The following is a 20,824-nucleotide window of genomic DNA, read 5'->3' as shown; positions in this document are numbered from 1 at the left end:
TTTAAGCTTTTCATCAGGTGGTATTTGGCTGGGTGTGTTTGTTTTGTTTTCGTTTTTAAGCTCAAGAGCTTTTGAATTTTGTATTTTTTAAAACGGCTATTGTGTTTGTGCTGCCATCGTGGAAACAAAACCCTGTAGGGAGTGTGTGTGTGCACGCGCGCGCGTATGTATTTTGTTTCTTTCTGGCACTTACATCAATGCCTATGCAATCACTATATTATTTATGTATTTGGCAGCCAAACTATTTAAACTCAGCTACACTCCATAAGCTTTCCTCGGTTCACGTCATTACTGTATCCCATGGAAGAGCGAGTTCTCTTTTCTATTCCTGGTTTTGCTTCTAACTTTAAATGGCAGAAGCAAATGTGCTTTGAAAACTCTGGTACACTGTAGTTGTTAAATAAAGCAATAACCTGTGCACTTGTAATTCTTTCTCTATGACCTACTTACATCCTACTTCACCCTCCTTATAGTCTGATTAAAAGCTGCTTTGAATCCACTATTCCCTCAAGGGATTTGAGGCGAGAATTGAACAAACTGCTGAGAAGGCTTAAGTTAGCAAGAGGGCTTCCCTACAGCTTCTCCCAACTAATTCGCATGCAATTAAAGAGAAAATAAATATTTCAGAAGTGCACATGTTAATGATGCTTTCTCTACCTTATAGAATGTAGATATATGTGGAGCTTTATTCTATAGCTGATCTGAAAATACTTTTCTTTTTGACGGATGCGGTTGTGTTTTGAGTCTATTCTGGAGGCTGGTCCTGTTTGTCCATATGTAAAAGAAATCTGCTATATTGTCAGCTCATTCTATACATTTGGGATTTGTGGAAATAATGTATGGAAAACCAAGAACTGTCAAAGTTTGTCTCATTTATCCAGCTTGGTACTTTATTAAGATTATTGAAAGAACCAACAGTTCTTATCATTTCAAAGGCAGCCTGCAGTAGGGAGTAAAACGCACTTTAGTATTCTTAGGGAAAGTTGGAGCATTTTGGTGGTAAAGAATTCATTTTATTGCGTCTGTTTCTCAATTCTTCATGAACCTTGACCTGGTTCCTCAGGCAGTATTTGAAAATGGAGGTTATCCTATCCCTCCATCTCACTATCTTGAAATTAGAACTATCTTGGTCAAAAGCTGGATGTATTGTTCAGTTGAAGAAGGAAATCAAGTCAACCAAGTATATATGGACTTAATTGAATACTTGAGGCCTGTTACTCCATATTGCTCACTGCATCAAGCCTGGATTTAAAATTGGGATATAAATATCTATTTTCCTGCATAATCTCTCAAGATGGTCAGTTCTCATTATCACACAAGAAATTGATGAGAAACGATAAAAACAATCTTTTCTCCATGTTATGGTGTCTGATACATTTCACTCTACATGATACAACTAATTCCACCTGATGAATTTAAATACACCTGACTCAGCTGTTTAACCCTGGCTACTGTGACTATATCCCCAGGTGTGATATGTCGTTATAAAACAGTGATGATACCAAAAGAGGCGAACTATAAACTTCCAGGATGCAATTTATGATGTTGCTTTACAATGTGAAATATGCCATTAAGAAGTTTACATATTTGTGACATTGTGAAAAATTCCGTTTTATTTAAATAACCAAACAACAAAAGAGTGAGAATGTCAATTACAATGTCACCATAGAAATACTTACCTTTCACTTGGGAAAATTAAACTCCCCGCTTCTATTCATTTGTGAAAGTTTTGCCATTTCTCTCAATTCTTATGAGTAAATCAGTCACAAATCTTTATTTTTATTTATTACTATTTTCAGTTCCTTATACTTCTTAATGTTTAAGATGATACTAAAGGAAATACAATTGTGCAGAGGTGAGCCCTCTTTCTCCTTAAAGCCCTGAGATAAGTCCCTAAATGTCACTTGGGCCAGTTATCTATTTACTTTGGCTAAGCCACGAATGCTATCTCAGTTATTGTTAGTTCACACACTAGCAAGCATGTCGCACGGAGGAGCATTTAAACAAACACTCGTGATGATTCTGTCTCTTGTGGTTTCGGTTTGAGAGTCGGGTTTTGATGGGGACGTGAATTCGGCTTTGGCAAAACAGCCGCACGAAACCCACAAGCGGCTTGTGGGTGGGGGGTTTGAGTGGAACAGGACGGAGGCAGCGCGGTGCACGAGTGAGTCTGCGTTTCGGATGCTTGGGGACCCTAGGAGACTCGGGCTATTTTTAAAGATGGTGAGCTCAGCGCCCCGCGCCGCCCGCCTCGGGCCGGTCCCTCCCTCCGGGGGCCGGGCCGGGCCGGGCGGGCCCGCAGGGGTTAAGCGGCGGCGCGGCGGGCGCGGAGCTCCGCCTCCGCTCGCCGCACCTGGCGCTCCCCAGCCCGTCGCCTCGGCACTGGATTTCGGAGGGGATTGGCGGAGAGCGGGCGGGGAGAGAATGTGACAAGTGCCGGCTCGGGCGGCCGCCGCGGGGAGGCCGCGCGCACCTGTCCCTGCCCGTCTCGCGCCGCCCGCGGCCGCTCGGACGCGCGCACCGCCGCCCCCCGCCGCCCGAGCGCAGAGCGCGCGCCGAGAACATGACTTCTGCCTTCAAGCTGGATTTCCTCCCGGACATGATGGTCGAGGGCCGCCTGCTAGTTCCCGACAGAATGTGAGTGCAGCCCCGGGGGGCCGTGTGGCCGCTGTCCCCGCGCACCCGGCCGAGGAGGGCGCGGCGCTCCTCCGCCCTGGATCGCGGGCGGCGGCTCCCGATCGGCCGCCTCCCTGGGCTTTCGGAGCCGGCGCTGGACGCGGGAGGAGGGACAGTGTCCTACCGTGCTGCGCCCAGCGGTGCGGGGACCGGGCGGGGACCGGCGAGCGGGGCGTGGGTTCGGGGCGAGAGCCGGAGAACGGGGATCGGGGTCCGGCGAGCGGGGCGCGGACACCGGGTGAGGACCGGCGAGCAGGATGCGGGGTCCCGGGGGTCTGGGCGTGAGGTCTGGCCAGCGGGGACCGGCGAGCGGGGCGCGGCGCCCCCGGGGTGGGGTGCGCGCGTGCACGCTCGTGTCATTTGAAATGCGGGGCTGATGGAGCTCTCGTGGCCCATTTAAAGATTCCTTCTTACCAAATTACCCGCTCATCTGACTTACCGTTTGTAAAGATTCCTTTCCTGTGGTAGGAGAAGTGGCAGGAGAGAAGAGGAGGAAAAAAGGGGGGGGGGGGGGTAATTATAAAGCATTAAAATAGCCAGGTGAACTCTATTCAGACATTAGAGGTAATTTTTACGTAATCACGGTGGTTTGTCTGATATGTAGTCTATAATTTAATAATTAATGTGATTCTGGTTGTTTTACGTGTCGTCAAACTAGAGAGTTTACTGGAAGAAGTAGAGAGCTGGAATTCCTGAAGAAAGGAAAGTATGCCGGATTTCTAGCTGGCTCGTTAGTCGTGATAGGAAAGTTTCTCTTATCCGCTCAGGCACTATCAAGTCAAAAGGATCAACCTGTCTTTCAGGCGTGTTGTGAAAAGAAAAACTGAAGAGAGAGAAAAAGAATTGCCAGAAGTGGGTCCGAAAGGTCTGAGTCTACCGTAGACAGGGAATATAGAAAATTCTCTCTTATCAGGCAAGAGAGTGAATGGTGAATCTAGGCTACAGTTAATCTAGTGGAAAAAGGACTGTTATCCTTGCTAAGAGTACGTATAAAACCTTTCCTATTCTACACGCTGTTAAGACTTAACACCCATATTCTTTCTGGCACCTTACTGTACCCTTCGCAATTTTCAGGCCATTCCAAGCTTTATGATCCATTTCCCTGGCAACTGATTTTCCCCTGCGATGCTAGATTCTTTGTCTAGTGTGTTAAATGTTATGAGTTGAGAGATTCTTGCAAAACTCTGCAGTGGCCAATTATTTGAGCCCCTAGGATCTAAAAGAAAATGGGGGATGGGGATGACAGAATCTCTTAAATGTGAATTGTCCTTCCTGTCGATATGAAGAATGTTAACTTGCTTGGTTGGCCACACGATCAGATTCATTGTCTCAGCAAAGATAATCAGATAGCAAATCAAAATATTGAATTTCCTTTTGGCAGTTTTCTCTGAGAAAGTAATCTTGATCAGTAACATTCCCATGATACTTGTTTTAAAAGGTTTCTGTCCTGTCCCCCTTAATATATATATATATATATGTATATCTGTATAGATATATAATTCATGTTTGCACATTAGCTATTGAAAGTTTTATGTGTTTTCACCTCTCTAGAGGAGTGTCGGGGCTGAGCCAAAGAATTGGCTTGATCATGATTTTGAATTTATGGTCACCTGCTACTTAGGTGACCATAATATATCTAGCTAATGAAGGCTCTATGAATTTGAAGTGTTAATGACCTCTGAAAGATGCTGTCTTTTGTCAGTTAAATTATGAATTATGAAAGTTTAATTTGTCCCTTTCATTTGATGGATGAATGTGGCTTGTTCGAACTATTTGCTCTGAACAGAGCTTTTGTGTTTTAGCCACTAAAGCTATACAAATCCTAATGTGACTTCTATCCCACTTCTCTTCCAGATGTTATTTCCAAATGATATCCTTTGGAATCAAACTCAAAATTGTTTTCTGTCTTTGTGAACTGTTGCTTAATTGATCTTTAAAAAAAAAAAAGAAAAATAGGGGCTTTGTAAATGATAATTTTATTGTTTCCAAGATAACTATTCTGTGTCTCGGTAGCCCTGAGAATACTGTAGCATCTTTTCCAAAACAGTTTGTAATTAACTTACTTTAGAAACTATCTTTGGGGAATAGAGGTGGTGGGAGGGCATATGACCAGTTGAAAATGCTTGAAACCCACCTAGCAGAATATCTTATCGCCATGTTCATACCGTTGGAAAGATAGCCGTGCAGATTTATTGTTTTCAGGACTGGGTGTCGTGTATGGTATATCGCCATTTGGACTAAATTGCAGTCGGCTGGTTATTGGTCTGTTCCTAAGGAAGTTAAATAAAGCATAGGGGCTTTTCCGGGGTTGATTTTCTAAAGCAGGAGAACTTATTCTCGATGGCGTTTTCCCACAGGAATGTGTTAGATAAGTTTGCAAGATGTAATATGTTTGAGTCCTCAAGGCAGACGAACAAATAGCTTTTGAGATGAATTATTACGCTTGATGGCCCCGCGAGCCATCCAGTGTTTAAAGAGCCCAGACCATTTAAGGCTCTATGGTGGTATAGGATCGTTAGGACATATGCTTCAAAGTCTTGGAGTTTTAAATGTTCAGTATCAAAACTGCAAATGGAAATGGACCTTTTAAATAATCTCAACCATTGAATCTTTGTTTTGCATGTGGTGCTATAAAATATCATTTGCAACAAAGTGTAATGAAAATAGGAAGTGATTTTTTAAAAATTCTCTTTTAAACTGGGACAGTTAGTTTTGGGTTGGGGATAGGGATGTGTTTCCTCCTTTGACCTTTTTACTGATCACGTAGAAAGGTTTTTAAACCTTTTTTTAGGGTTTTTAAATGTTTTTGAATTTTTAAACAAAAATCTAAGAAATAATGTCTTGGAAATGAGAAATTGCAGGTGGAAAAATCTATCAATGCGTCTTTAAAAGTATTAGTTCAGATTTGTGACATTAGAATAAGATATTGGGAAGAGGCTATCAATAAATTAAAGTGAAATTGTATTTTTTTTTCCACATTCGGGAGGTAACCTTTTTGAAAATGAGAAAAGTTATCGTGAGTGTAAATTCATCAACTTGGTGAATTACCATTTTGGTGATTAAATCCTATCAAGTTAGGAGAAGTGGAAAAATGTCTATTCATGGCTAATTGAACTGAAAGGTGGTTCTGGGGACTCATTGTTAAAGCTGAAAGGGCCTTTAGAGACCATCTCATTAGACCTCCTGGTTTTATAACTTAAGAAAATCTTTGAGGGACAAAGCGACCCCTTCAGGGAGGCCAAGTAATTACTGCTGCTTCCTTTTCCCTCTAAACTGGCAAAAATATGAGTCGTGAACTGAATGCCTGCTGTGTGCCAGGACACTTCATTTACACTGTCTCTGAGCTTCACAGTAGATCTGCATGGTGGGTCTTGTACCCATTTTACAGATGATGCTTAAAGAGATTACGTGCTTGCCCATGCCACATAGGCAGTAAATGGCAAAGCTGTGGTTGGCTTGTGTGTGTGTGTGTTATAAATGCCTGTTCACGTGTTGATGGGGAGAGAGAATGTGAGTTAACTATATGACAGATTTTTGTTAGAAAAACAAAATTATGACACGTGAGAATGATTGAGCACTATAGGAAATAAATACATGTCACCTGTTCAGGATTGTCTCTCATTTGATTCAAATGAGTAAATTTGAATCCACATTCATACCTTTATTCCATATGTTGATTAACGAGAATGTATTTCAATTAAAAATATTTTTTTGTTTAACAAGGGCCCCACAAGATGAAGGTCAAAAGCAGAGCAGTCCTTTTATTTTTTTTTCTTTCAGTTGGCGTTTAAAGTATATTTGGAAAATACCGTTACAAATAATACACTACAGCAATAACTGAGATGTATCACCTCATTCGGTGATGGTCATGAGAGGAAATGAAAATGAGGAAACTCTAAAAGAAGGGCTATGCATATGGTCCTTTAAGGAGAATTTTAAAAATACCCTTTCAGCTGGGATTTCTCAGCAGTACATATTTTGGTATCAGCTGCTTCCTGAAACCAAAAATTCATCCCACGCTGGCATTTTGGAGCGCTAGTGTTATCTTTGATCTGAGCTAGAGGTATTATTTTAATTGTTAAGTCTTGCTATTTAATTGTAATTTGCTGGATTGAGATGCCTTGCATCTGTTGATGAGATGCAGTGAACTGGAGGGAACAAGAACCTGGCAAGACAAGATAAAAAGGAGATAGGATTTTCAGATATAAACCTAGTAATTAAGATTTCATGAGATCATTTAGAGCGTTTTCCATCTCAGAGTCTTTTTCCCCCCAAGAGCCATAATAACAGTCTCTTTGGCCTCTGATAAAAGATTGCAGTCTCCTTCCCTTTTGCACGTAAATCCCCAAACTTTTCATTTCTCTTTGCCCCTTCCTTGTGGTTTTGCTTCTTACGAGTTAAACACTCATTCACTTCTCATAAAAAGACAAGTAATGTTTTCATGTGGACAATTATCTGATGAACTTGAGTGTCGGACAGCTAGCACACGATAGATATGTATGATCTAGATACTGTGCCAAAATTTGGGGTGTAGTGCTCATTGTTGAGGCTTACACGAAGCTGGGGAGACCAGATGTCAACAGGGGTCTCATATCATTGCAGAGAATTAAAAAAAAAACAATCCTTACAGCTGTTGCACAATTCTCTAAGCATCCCTTATCTTATTTGCATTTCAATAGAAAACCTGATATTTTCAACATGTTTCCAGGAGCTACATTAATAAGACGTTAATGTGTTGTACTTCCTATGCTCAACTTCACCCAAACTTAAAAAGTCTTTATTTCCAATTTAGAGTTTTAATATTGGAGGGTTTGATTTTTTTCAGGAGAGGGTCCCATTTTGGCTTTTTGTTTGTGAATTAGGCCACCACATAGAGTTGGCTATTTCTCAGTGTAGTTTTATCTTCTCCAGAATCGCAGAAGGCACGGTTTGGAACGTACTAATGATTTCCATTTCGTTAGCGCCTCCAAGTTCTCCTGCCTTCGTGTTTATTTCCGCTATCAGGGAGGTACCGGTAATATAGCGAACTTGGATCAGTGGTGTGCCACTTGTGTAGCCGTGCAGAAAATGTATTTTTATTTTTCCTTAAGAAAAAGCTCGTGCTAAACCTAAGAGAAATGGAGCTGCACATTCCTGGAAAAAACCTTTGTGGGAAACAAAAACTAATTAGCGCCGTAAATGGGATGCTCTCAGGTAATTGTACAATAATTATTCCCCTTTAGCATCATCACTGTTTAATTGTGCCATCCAATATTCTCATGCTCTGAATGGAGATGTGAAGGGATGGAAACCTCGGCCTCCTCCCGGGAATGCTTTTTTTCATTTACTGTGAGCTTTAGACCCCTCCTAAAGGACTTTTAAAAGGAAGGGGGAGACATTTAGGGAAGTTTTGAACAGCTTCACTCTTCCCATTTGTTCAAAATCATGACAGAAAGTGATTACTCCAACTAGTTTTATAGAAATACAATTCTTGTTCTGCGGCTGAAAGGCCTTGTGAGCATATTTGAAATTTACACGTTCGCAGTGCTACACGCGGCGTTTTATGAATGGTCTGTTTTATGAACTGCAGGCTGTATATCATGTTCAGATACCACGAGGGCTTTGGAATCAGCTGATAATTTAAAATGGAACGCTAATAAATATGTAATCATATGGCTCTCAAAATGACAGATGAGTACAAATTCGGATTTTGGTTAAATTTTAATTACTCCATCTGAATGAATGCCTCCGAGCCAACTTGCCAGCAAATTTGAGACCCATATTTTTTTTCTCCTAAAGATTTATGTAAATTAAGTTTAGGCTGCATTTAGACTAAAATATTGTTTCGGTTTATTGTTCTGAACTTTTCTATGAGACTTATGGCCTTTTACTTAAGGTCAGATTTTAAATAAAGAAATCTGTTCTGCAGAGATGTCAGTTTAAATGATTTGTGCTCCCTTTTGGTCAGCAGAAGGGTGAGAGACATAGTGATAGATGACCGATTTACCAGGATTCCTTTTATAGTAATAGTGCTTTAAAAATAGGGTGCATGGAATGTTTTGATTTTCAGTCGTCATAATTAAAGAAGTCAAAGAGCTTTGTCTCGTCAATGAGACTGTTTATGGCTCTCTCTTTTATAACCACGGAAATTAAGTTCCCCCATCCTAGCAGCTGCTTTGTCTGACATTTATAGGCTCAAATAGGACTGAAGATTTCCTACTTTTGCAGAAGATGGTGGTGACTCACGACCCAGAGAGAATGTAATTAATTTCAGCTGATTTGTTTGATATTTTGATGTAACTTTTGCACAGCTTAAAAAAAAATTTTTTTTTTTTGAGTATCGTAAGAGTGAATAGTTCTTCAACTTCCACACTAGGCTCTAAAATTCTGTGATTTTTATGCTGAAAGGCTTAAGTTTCATGCTTTTTCTAAAGAAAGTTCATAGCTTGACTTAGGCTCATTAAATTTTAAGGTGGCATTTTGTATCCTTTTTCGTGAATTATATCTTTGTTTCTCCTAGTCTCCCTCTATAGCAGGAAAGTTGTACCACATTTATCTGACAAAATGAAATCAGTTTGTCCTTTAGGATAAAAGAGCGAGATTTTCTTTTATTGACATGGCTGTGGTTAATAGGCGTAAAATGTGTGTGTACACACATATGCATATGTACGTATATATTTGTAAAAATATATATATGGAAAACCATCTTATTGGGCATAGTTCTTCACTTTCTTAAAATATCTTCCCCTTAATGGTCTTTGGCTATAAAAGTTATGAAATTGTTGCACAGAATAACATGTATTTACAGATTATTACCTTCATAACTGAAAAATGTAAGATTCAGAAAGGTTTAACATCGTGACCGAAGATGTACTTCAAATTAGTGATACTGGTGTTAGAAATAGGTCTCAGGACTATGTTTTCCTCTTTGGCCCAGAACCTCAGAGTAGCTTCTATTAAAAGGTGAGAAGAGTTCACTCTGACGATCCCGTCATCCCCTACTGGGTGAAAAGCTGAGATCTGTCCCAGTTTAGTGGCCCTTTCTGTCCTTTTGGTAAAGTCGCTGGACCTGGGGGCCCCTTCTGTTTCTCAGTTGCAATTGAGATATTGCTGCTATCTATCAAGATCTTTTTGGTTTGGAGGAGGGAGAAAGAAAGACTCTTCACAGCAAAATCTGGACAGCAGAGCCTAAACCGATACTTTCTTGGGAAGACACAGCTGGTGCTGGCCCGACCAAATTCCTTACCTTGTGCTTCTTGGCTGCTGCCGCCATCTTGTATGATCCGTGTCATTATCCCCTAGCTTCCTGGCACTGTTGAGAGGAGTCCTTGAAATTTTGGTTGTGGCTTATGGGAATCCAGCCCGTAAACTGAACATCTTAAAAAGGCCAAAGCTACAGGAGATTTATGGACCTATAAAGGGGTAGAGTAAATTGGTGTAAACCAAGTTAAACACGTGCATACACTCTCACACCCAATTGTTTTCTCTTTCCATCTCCAGGCTAAGTCCTTGGGTGTCACGCAAGTGAAGCACATACAGGTCGAAATCTGATATTTCATTTTCTCCTTGAAAAATCATAGGGACATAATAAAAGAGAAAGATGATATAAAAAAGCATAAGGAAGGAAAGCTTTGGGTAGAGGACTAATGTATATTTATTTAGTTACTCTTCTTTCTTGTACTCTTCTCTCCTGATTCTGTGTACCCCAACCTAGATTCCTTTAGGTCATAAATAGTACAGCTATTTCTGAAGTTTTCTTTCTGCCTTTCTTGTGTTTTCCTGATTTGTATCTTTTCAGTTCCTTTACTTTAATCTTCTCTAAGATTAAATGGGCTTCTCTAAGCCCGTTTTGTTATCCCTTTCCTGAGCAGTGTCTTCAATTTCAAGAGTAGGGGCCACATCTGTCCATGACACAGTTCTCAGAATTGGATCCTTGGAGGGGAGGTCAGGATCAAAACACGTCGGTCATCACTTGTAGTAAATTCCACTGGAGCAGCTGCATGTTTCTGTGCATAAAACTGTATTTTGACTTCCTCCATTAGAGAAGGGGTGTTGAGTTTTCTGGTAGAGCATGAGGGTAGCATATTTCAGAACGATTAACTTTATGGATGTCATTGTCTTGGCCAGCTATATTTGGCTATGCTGCAGCTGTATTTGCTTTCTCAAAATTGTCACCAGGAGGCCTCCAACTGCAATTATTCCCTTCAGTCCATGCTGGTAGCATCTTTCCTCGTGACTGCCATTGTCCACCCAGCCATCTTTCCTTGGTGTCAGGATTTAAAGGCAACGCATAAGTCCCTTGAAAAGCCTGAATGCTGGTTAGCACTCCTGACAGTTCCTTCTCAAAGTGATTTCTTAATATTAAGCCATTTTTATTTTACTGTCTAATGCTACTTGTCAGGATTCTATTTTCTTTTCACAGAAAGCTCATATAGTTCTGACTCTTTCCCCCCCCTCCTTTTCTCTTACTCTTAGATGTCAAAAACTCACTTCCCACATCTACAGAGGGGCAGTGTTTCTTCCCTTTCTGTATTGCTAGAGCACTTTGGAGCATGTTTTTATGACTTCTGGTGTCTTCAAGGTCCCTTACAGAACAATATGTTGGAGACCAGACTAAGAGGCAAGGCCATTTTTTTTTTCTTAATTGAGCACTTGCCACAGAATTTACTTTTCTCTCAGGAAGAATTTAGGAAACCTTCTTCTTCATACAGAAATGATTTTAATTCCATCGGCTGTGTGTGGATTTTAACTTTTAGTTAGAAATAACTTCCTCTTGGAATGTTTCTGCTTGAAGGGGACCCTTGCCCTGCGCTGGCATCTGCTTGTGCGTAGCAGGATGGAATCCCTGGGGATGTGGGCCCGGGGTCTCCCCGGCAACAGGATGGAAGGTCATTCTTCAAGGTTAAACCTCCTTTACTAAACAGCAGCCTCGTGTATTCTCTTGGCTTGTCTTCTGGTTTGTTCCGTGCCCGCTTCAAGTCTCAGGCGACTTGTCAAGATTCCTCATCTAGAAAATAAGGATAACAAGATACGATTCTTACCTGTCCCACAGTATTACTGCGAAGCTAATGTCGGGGAAGGACTGACAACCTAAATATTTTATACCTTTGTGGTATTTCAGACTGCCCGCGAGTTCACCTACATTTCCTGCGAGAATCAAATAGAGGGAGACTTCATTACAACTGACCAGTTAATGGTTTCTCCCTCGGAACGTTCATGCTTTAAAGTCTCAGCCAAGGACCCATAAAGCTGTATTGCTCCCATATAAACTTTCAGAAAATGCTCGGTCCCCAGGACAACGTTATGAAGGCTGATTTTCTTTTTCTCTCCTCTTTCTGCATGATGGTTGAGAAATAAAATGCAGTTCATGTTCCAACTGTGAACTCGTGGCCAGACCTTCCATTCTGGATGGGGGGAAGCAAAAAGCAATATCTCCATGCAATATCCCCAAATGCGCGTTCTGAGAAGCCCGTCTCTACGCCAGCTGAAATAGATTTTGATTTTCTTCTGGGAAAGGAATCAGCCGCACAATAAGAAGGCTGGTTCTCACATAATGGGACTCCTCACCTTAGCAGACACCCAGCCATTAAGCGCACCATTTCCATGATATGAATATGGAGGGGAATATTGTAGACCCTGTTGCCTGCGGTCTCCTTAGCGGCTCAGGCTGTCAGTGCCTGGAAGACATAGCAGGAGAGGCTCAGAAGGAGGAAATGACCTGGAGAAGGCGATGATTTCTGCCTTACGAGGTGGCACAGTGGGTAGGGGGTGTGTATCCAGGTGGTATCCAGCTGCAGGATGCTTCAGTTATTCTGGTTTTGTGGTTTAATAAGCTGGCAGTTATTTCTCCTGACATAGCTGATAGGGTACTTAGAGTCCTTAGTGGGAAGATTTGCTCCTAATGTTTTAAGTCACTTGATTCATTAGATCAGACATGATCAGGGGCAGTTGGGAAGCCTAAAGCCTTGTCTGAGTCCATTGGCGGAGGAGTGCCTTCCAGGACAGGCCAGGGGGACACTGGGCTTCTCCTTTGGCCAAGACAGGGATGTTGACTGTGAGAAACTCTCCAGGCCCTGAATGTGACCTCCTGAAACTGAGAACCCCTTGCGTCATGTAACAGACCACTTTGCATTGGGGTGAACCAGGGACTTCTCTGAAGGCAGTGGGAGCTCGGGAACTGTCAGAGATGACTGCGGTTTCTGAGGGTGTCGGGCAGGGAAAACTGGGTCTGTGGACGAAAGCTGGCAAAATCTTTGAAGAAAGGGGCCTGCCGCACAGATACTACAACTGTTTCTCTACAAATTAATTGGTCCTTTGTAATCAGCACATTTTATCTTCCCGGTGTCAAAGAAGTCTAATTAAGTTTATAGGCAGCCTTTCAGTTGGGCCAAGATTTTGTGCCCAGCTGTTATCAAAAGTGACCAAAATTGGACTATTGTCAGCCTCGGAAGCCACCTGATGGCCTTTATCTTGCTTCTAACTCTGTCTTGTTTTCCAGCTCTCCTCAGAACGTGATACTTTTGATACAAATTGATCTCTAGTTGTCTCTTCGGTACAATCATGATGTCTTCCCAGAAGCCAAAACATGTTTCCCAGTGTCAACGAAGCTGTAATTCTTTGACAGCTAAATACTTCTTTTTTTGTGTGTTTCTCCTAATTCAGATTACTAATGCTTTATAAGAGGCTGCCTTCCTGTGGGCATAGTTTCTGAAATATTTTATGATATTAGCTGTTCTTGATTTAGGATACTCTATGGGGCAGCCATTAGGCTAAAGGATTTATATAAATTACCAGTAATCTTCAGAAAAATTTTGCCAGGGAAGTTGTATCATTTCTATTTTGCAAATGAGGAAATGGGGGTTCTAGAAGGTGGTCGTGTTTCTCTGTCTGTCTGTTTCCCAAAGCCTGAGGTGTTTTGATTGTCCCACCTCACATTTTGGCCCAGGAAGTTGCTTTTGTCTGTTGAGGAAATCTTAGATCCTCCTATGACGAGAACAGGTTGAATTTCTAGATACCTTGGCAAATTGGCAGCTGAATACGTGGATTCTGAGTGTGAAATATCGTTTCTTAGCTCTGACCTAATAATCTTCTGCTTTTTATGTGTTCTTTCACATCAATTGCTTGTTCTTGATTTTATTTCCCAGCCAGACCAATTTCTGAGTATGTAAGAGATGTCAGTAAAAAGGGGCATCAGAGCGATGTCAAGATCTCTTAATGCCCGAGGCAGATTCTCACTTACCGCCGAGATCAGGGAGCAATTAACATTGAATGTTAAGGTGCGTTCTTAGTCTTCATTTAAGATAACTGTATATTTCATGAAGAGGTTTCTGTTGAGGATTTCGTTAGACACCTGGCATGTCTCCCCATTTACTTCCAACTTCTTAATTTTTGCGTCTGATTTTGGGGAACACTTGGCCCTTCTCAGGAGTACCTCTGGCCCATAGTACGCCTTCTTGTGAATTAGAAAATGGCTCTCAAGTGGTGTTCTGTCCCCACTGTCCCCTTCAGTAGGCGACTTTATGCAACATCCATTCTAGAATTACATGCATTTTTACCCTCTTCATAAAAATGGGCCAGATAAGTAGGCAATAAAATAAGTGAGGCTCTAAGCAAGATAATAAGTGGATTTTAGGTGAGTGACAGTTGTCACCAACTCAGGTATGATACTTTGTCCATTTCAAATGTCAGTACCCTTTCGACCTGTCCATAGCTTTTTGCTCAAGTGCATTAAACATTTGATAGGGTTCTGGGTTTTTAGCCAATCATAGATTTTTGTTTATTGTGTAGATACCCAATGTAAAGGAAAGGATAATGGAAAAGTCGGAGTAGAATTCATGCATGGGTTGGTCTAACCCAGAAGCCATTTCATACCAAATATTAGCTTGTCGAAATGCCTTTACTCCTGGCAGGAGACAAGCGTCATAACCTAAGAGGATGTGATTTGAGTGGAGTTTTCATCCCGCATGCTTATTGTATTCTTGCTACTGATGCAAACATTATCTATAATTACATTTTCAAGTGACTGAAAATTGCAGGCTTTGTTGAACAAAAATACAGCCAAAGAATGGAATGTATATCCACTCCACCCTCATTATAAGGCTTTCAGAAATCAGACTATAAGGCCCAATACCATGGCTCTCAGCTACATGATACCAACTCCGTTCTCTGATGTTTGAATACTTTGTCCAAATGCTTGATTCCAAAGATGATCATGTAATTGGAGGAAAATGCTATTACTCTTATAGCACTTCACTCACTCCATTGTCAGCTTGGTTACAGTGGCACCTCCTCTCGCAAGCCCTCTATTTCCAGGATATAAAACAAGAAACCACAATGTGATTTAGATCCAAGCATGATGGGCTAAGTTGAGAGAGGTGGTTGAGATGCAGTGTCAGTTCAATGTTGTCAATGTTCACAATGTCACCCGTACTTTTAATTGTTGCTTTCCTGGGGCGGATACTTATATCCCTATGACATTACGTTGTCCTCACCCTGCCTTGCCTCCCATCTAGGGTGTGATGTAAAAAAAACAAAACAAAACAAAAAAACCACAAGAAAGATGGCTCCTGTGGGGACCTACTACAAGATGGACTCTTCTCTTGGTGTTAGAGCCTGGCCATGGGACCAGAAAAACATCCTGGCCAATTTTGCTCTTCTAGACACAGGATAAGATCCTATTTCCAGTTTTAGTGGGAGCTTAAATACTTGGAATTAAAAAATAGAGAATCTGATGTGTTATACCTTAGTATTGTGCTCATCGTTGATTAGCATCTTAAAATCCAGAGAACCAATGAAATAGAAATCGTTGCTTGGTTTTGGGTAGAAAGCAAATGGGAGGAAGAAATTGTGGTGGCATTATTATTGTTATTCTGTTTTTAAGGTATTAAGTTTGTCATTTACATGAAGGTTCACAATGTTACAACTCACTCTCCAAGTCCTAGTAGAGTTCAAACTCTTTGAAAACCTAAAGAGAAATCACTGTGGCGCTTTAATCCAAAATAGGAGCAGAGCAAATGCTTGACTGCGGTTGCTCAGAAAACCCACACACCATCCCTGATTCTGTTATGTTCTGCCCTGACAGGTAGGACAAACATGTCATCAGAGAAGTGTTTATCAGGTCAGGGTTAAATTGTGAATGGTTGAAACCATTTAGGTCTGGTGTATACCTAGCAAAAGGGATGTTCCCCAATGTATATATATTATTACCTTTTCTAACATAAATTATAAACCCAACTGCACATTTTTGGGTTTAGGACAGACCACTTTATACTGTAGTATGAAAGTTGCCAACCATATTCAGTACTTTTAACATTCCTAGAGCTGAACTTAGATAACTTTGGGGTCCAAGTAAAATGCCTTCTATATAATAGAACATATCAACAAAGGTTGTGGCTTTTTTCCCCCCATTTTTTAAAATATAAGTGGATTGTTGCAGCTTTTGAAACAAGGCCCCTGCAGTGAAAATTCTGAGCCATAGCTAGTCTCCATAACATAATATAATTGCCCACTTGGAAGGTGTAAAGGACGGCAACTCGATTTGTGTGTTTCATAAATTCCCCTTGTGAATTACAAATGCTGTCTTATGTTCGGGACACTTTTTTGACAAGTTATGTGTTTATGTCTCCAGCTAAGTGCCTGGGCTTTATTTAATAGCTCAGGCTCTTAACCAATCAGCAAAACTTACTTTAAGAAATGTAATTAGCCTAGAACCAAACTAAATTAGCTTTTAAAGTTATCTAATTCTCGGGGTTTTTTATTTGCCTCTACAATAGCAAATTGATTCCACTGTGGTGTAGTAAATACAACACAATCAGAAAGTACTCAGCAGTTGTACTGTTCGTATGGCAGGTTGTGGAGTTAAAATTAAGTTGGACAGCTGAGTTTAGTATTTATGAGTCACAGCTGACCTATTATTTGCCTGAATCGATCAGTTCTTTTGTTGTCATGTGGAAACCACCTAAACATTTTCTGTGCTCAAATCTAGCTTCCTTTTTTTCTTTTTAACCTCTAAACTGCCTGCCAGTGAACAAGAGTTGCAGTTTATCTTAAGCATCCTTCTCAACACAAATATTTAAAGTCTCCTAACATACTGGATGGTTGCTGCCTGTTCAGGTGTTACACAATTTTATGAAGTGTTAACAATGGTTCTTACTTTAAGTGAAACATTTGGTTACTCTGAGCTTTAGTCTGTCACTGTTGACTTTGTCTGTTTCTTCTTGGGGGAAACACTGGTTTAAGATGAAGAGGGATCTGTGCTATTGTGTTGTTTTGGGCTGTATGGGATTAATCAAGGATTTTCTTCTTGGGAAATAAGAATTTAACTCTTCTGTCTTTCTAAAGACATCATTCATTCTTCATCCTGTAGCTCAGACTAGGTAAATATTATAATATTGCCCCCTGAATTATTTTTTCTGTATCTAGATCTTTCCTAGAGTCCTTAAAAATAATATTTCATGTGTTGTTTATTGCTAAGAACACAGCGGAGGCAACACAGTCTCTTGGGGGGAAATGTGCGTATACATTAGGACTTTTCGATCTTGGCCATTTGGATTGTGGAATCCAGGTAGCTTGAGAGATGGGGGGAATCAGCGTTCATCAAAATTGGTAATATTGCAGTTCTTTCCCCCCTAAGAAAGCTACAAGAGTAGTACTGTCCTACTCCGTTAGGTCACTTTGGATCTGGCATGATCCACGGAATTAATTGTGCAAGCAAAAAAATCTAGATTTTATGTAGTCTTTTTGCTCCCTAAGCTTCCTTGAGAGGAGCTCTTTAATTTAGGCTAGATCTAGAATCTTGCCAACGAGTAGGTGCTTTGGGTGAAAGTAAGTCAACGGGATAGCAGCCATTTAATTGGCATTGCACCTACAACCTCATGCTCTTTTTCATGCTCTTGGTACTCGAAATACAGTGAGTATGTGTTGTGGTTAGCTGGGATACTCCCCGTTGATACCTATTGTCCTGGCATGATTACTAATATCTCCCCTTCACCCTAGAAAGTGTTCTAGTTTGGATGATACATTATGCGTCCCCTTTCTCATGTCTGATCCTGTATTGCTAGCTTTCTTAAACATATTTGCCAGCTTTTAAGAATCTATACATGGGAGTAACCCAAACCTTTCCACAAAAATTGTTATCCATGCTTTTAAAGGTTCAGGCAAAGCAATTTCTAACCTCTTTCTCTGACCCATTTCCTTACCCAAATCCTTATAAATATAAAAGTTACTCAAAATTTAGCAAAAGTTTATTTGGTGTTTCTAATGTGTTGGCACCCTGCTGGGCACTTTGGGACGTGGGATCTCGTTAACTTACGTTTTTTTTCTTAACCTCGATCTCTTGTGCCGGAAATTCCTGTCCACAGTTCTGTGTGACCAGCCTTCCCCTGGCACATGGGTTTGGTACTGGAGGACCCTGAGATGAGACTTTTCGTGCAATTCAGTTAAATTCATGAACTCAATTTTCTGCATTCTAGAAAGCTCAGTTATGCCTGTTAACATTCAGCTGGAGTGTGACCAGGGCCAGAAAATGACCTGATGACACTGCCCTTGTTTGTTCTCATGCTGCCCTTTGTGCACCAGTCACAGAAGAGCGTAGCCGAGGTATACTGACACCAGGGCGCCCAGGTGTATTTTTGAATTTTCGTCTCGGGCATACTTTTGCGCTCCTCAATGCTAATTGCTCTTTCTCCTTCAGTGCTAGAATTGCAGAGGATTTGTGCCATACGTGTGTTTAAAATCGATTTCCTGATTTTTACATTTATACCCAGCTGTTTGTTATTCCGTTCAGCCATCAGCATCTGAGTCTCAATGGACCATGTAATGTGCAGCTGTAGCCAGATGTAACGCTTCTGCTTCCTAAATGTTTCCGTTAGAAGCTTAGAGAAGCGGGCTAAAGACTGCTGATAACCGTGTTGCCTGCATTAATTTACCCTCTGGAGCTACGCAAATTCTGCTTGGCAATTTTATTTCATGACCAACAAGCAGAGCAGTGTTTGTGATCTCCATCCCTGGTAGCGATGTTGACACTGTATATATCAAATATCCTGCACTGATAGGGAACGCACTTGGTAAAGCTAATTCAAACCCCAGGAAGCTGTCTGATCTGCATGCATAAATACTCTGGAAGCAAGGTTGTATTCAAGAAACATCAGCCGGGATTCATATCAAACCCTGGCCTCCATTAAATAGGTTCGTAAACTAGTCTTTCGAACAGAGCATTTCTTCGGAAAAGTAATTTTAGGATCGTTTCTCTTCAGTCTATAGTGAAACCTTGTTTCTAATTTGCATTTATTATTCAAATCTGTGTTTCCTTTTGTGTTTGTATGATGTATCTTTGTTTAGAGGGTACAGCTTCTACTAAATTTAATTACTTCCCTTCGAGGCTTTAAATGGAGGGCAGCTTCTATTAATTGTTAATTACTTTCCCCTGCCATTTACACAGCAAAGGTACGGTTGCTAATTGAGGGTCTGTTCTGTACAGTGACAAGAGGCTTCTTCAGTCTCAATATTTACCTTTCTTTGGGGACCGATTTTTTATTTCTCTAATCTTATGTTTTATTAAACGTAAAAGTAGACATTCTGGTGATACATTGGCCATTCCTATGATCCAATGTTGTTATATATTCTAGATAAATGGAATCATATTTGGCTCTGTGTTGCCATCTGGTGGTGTCTTAACTCTTTTAACCTCCTTAGACCAATTTTTGATGAGAAGATGGTACCCCTGGGTCTATTCCTTTGCTACTTTTACCCACAGTCCCTCTGGGGATTGAAACTAGCCTCGTTCCTCACTGGTGGCTGAGGGAGTGTCAGTATGGCTCCGTGTTTTTTATGTCATTAAGTAGTCGTTGCATGTTTTCTAGATATTTGGCAATTTTGACTGTGTCATCTTTAAAATTCCTCACCTGGCCCCTATGGCATGTGGTTCTTTTCCCCTTTCTGACTATTCTTCATCTCTCACCCTGCCATCCCCCCATGTCTGTGTCTTCCTGCCTCCTGACTGTGGGCATCTTGCATTACTTACTCTTTGGCTCTTAGCTCGTCCTTCTCAACCTTCCCTTTCTAGAAAGCTTATATCCTCCACCATCCTATCTAGGCTGATGGCGAGGAGGAGAAGCTGTGTCTCCACACTTGATCTGTTATTTCTAGCTGGATGTGTTTCCACCTCAGTAGCCTGGGCTCAGAGTCAGCCATGGGAGGTGGTGCATGCAGCCTGTCCGCTCAGTGATGGCCACTTCCTCTCTGTTCTTGGGTTGGTCACAGTCCCATTTCAACGATTTATTAAGAGCATTATGAATCTCACGAAGGGTTCTGTAATTTACAGAAAGAGCAGTGAGAGTTGTTGCTTCATTTATTCATGAGACTCAGTATTTCACAAGATGAAGTTACCTCACAGCCCAGCTTGGACTCTTTCGTTACTTACTGACATCTCAATCTCCACTTTGAAATGGGTTTGCTGCGACACTTGGTCTTGTGTTATGATGGACTTCTGTTCCAGAGCCCTAAAACTTTTAAATTAATTTTAAAAAATCATAAAGGTAGAGAGCAAGAAAGAATCAAGATATAGGTTGAATAAATGAGCAGTGGCAAAAGGAAAAGCATCAGAGCCCTTTTTATCAGGAAGCTGAGGTTTATCGCAGAACCAAAGTGATTTTAATTTGTGGTTTTTATTGGCTTTTGTAAAAATGCTCTGCAGTGCCATGTTAAATTATAAATCTGCCGTCTTTAGTGGTAATAACAGAGGAACTGAGGTGTGCCTGAGCAATGCTCTGTGTCCCTCTGTCCCTGGAGGTGGCTGCCTCTGGGAGGACCAAGCCACAGCTGCAAAGATGAGCACAGGTCAGGATTCCAGGGGGCACATTTCAGCCTCATTTGAGAAATGACTTCCCTCTTTGCCCCCTGTATCCGGGCTCCTCTTTGTGGAGTCCTCCTGCGTAGCCTCTGGCCTATATTCTTAAGAGAAAAATGCTTCTATTTTTAGAGAGCATGCGTCTGAGGTGGTTTGCACTATATCACCTTGCCAGGTGCTGGTGGAGGTATGCAGTGTGTGAAATTGAGTGGTCTTTCAGACTGTAGTGCTTATTAAGTTATTGATACAGGATGGTTGTCGACTTAGGCAAGGTGTGAAGATAATCCTATTAGAAAGTGATTACTGTTCTACCAAAATGCATTA

General features: G+C 41.2%; 1 protein-coding gene across 38 annotated transcripts in view; it reads left to right on the top strand.

The window, feature by feature from the left end:
- CELF2 (CUGBP Elav-like family member 2) overlaps window positions 1-20,824 on the top strand; it is a 789,986-nt gene that overhangs the window by 487,684 nt on the left and 281,478 nt on the right. For 5 of the 38 annotated variants that reach the window (XM_070255386.1, XM_070255420.1, XM_070255387.1 and 2 more), the window contains exon 1: window positions 2,278-2,637. The exons of 27 other annotated variants lie outside the window; for them this stretch is intronic. In XM_070255386.1, coding sequence (XP_070111487.1) covers window positions 2,564-2,637 — 74 coding nt within the window. In that variant the 5' untranslated portion in view covers window positions 2,278-2,563. Of the gene's footprint in view, window positions 1-2,240; window positions 2,915-20,824 lie in introns of those variants that run through there. 6 more of the 38 variants (XM_070255409.1, XM_070255417.1, XM_070255414.1 and 3 more) reach the window with 4 other exon arrangements.

The sequence above is a fragment of the Equus caballus genome, chromosome 29, assembly GCF_041296265.1.
Source record: "Equus caballus isolate H_3958 breed thoroughbred chromosome 29, TB-T2T, whole genome shotgun sequence".
Lineage (NCBI taxonomy): Eukaryota > Metazoa > Chordata > Mammalia > Perissodactyla > Equidae > Equus > Equus caballus.
This window is presented reverse-complemented; position numbering and strand designations above follow the sequence as displayed.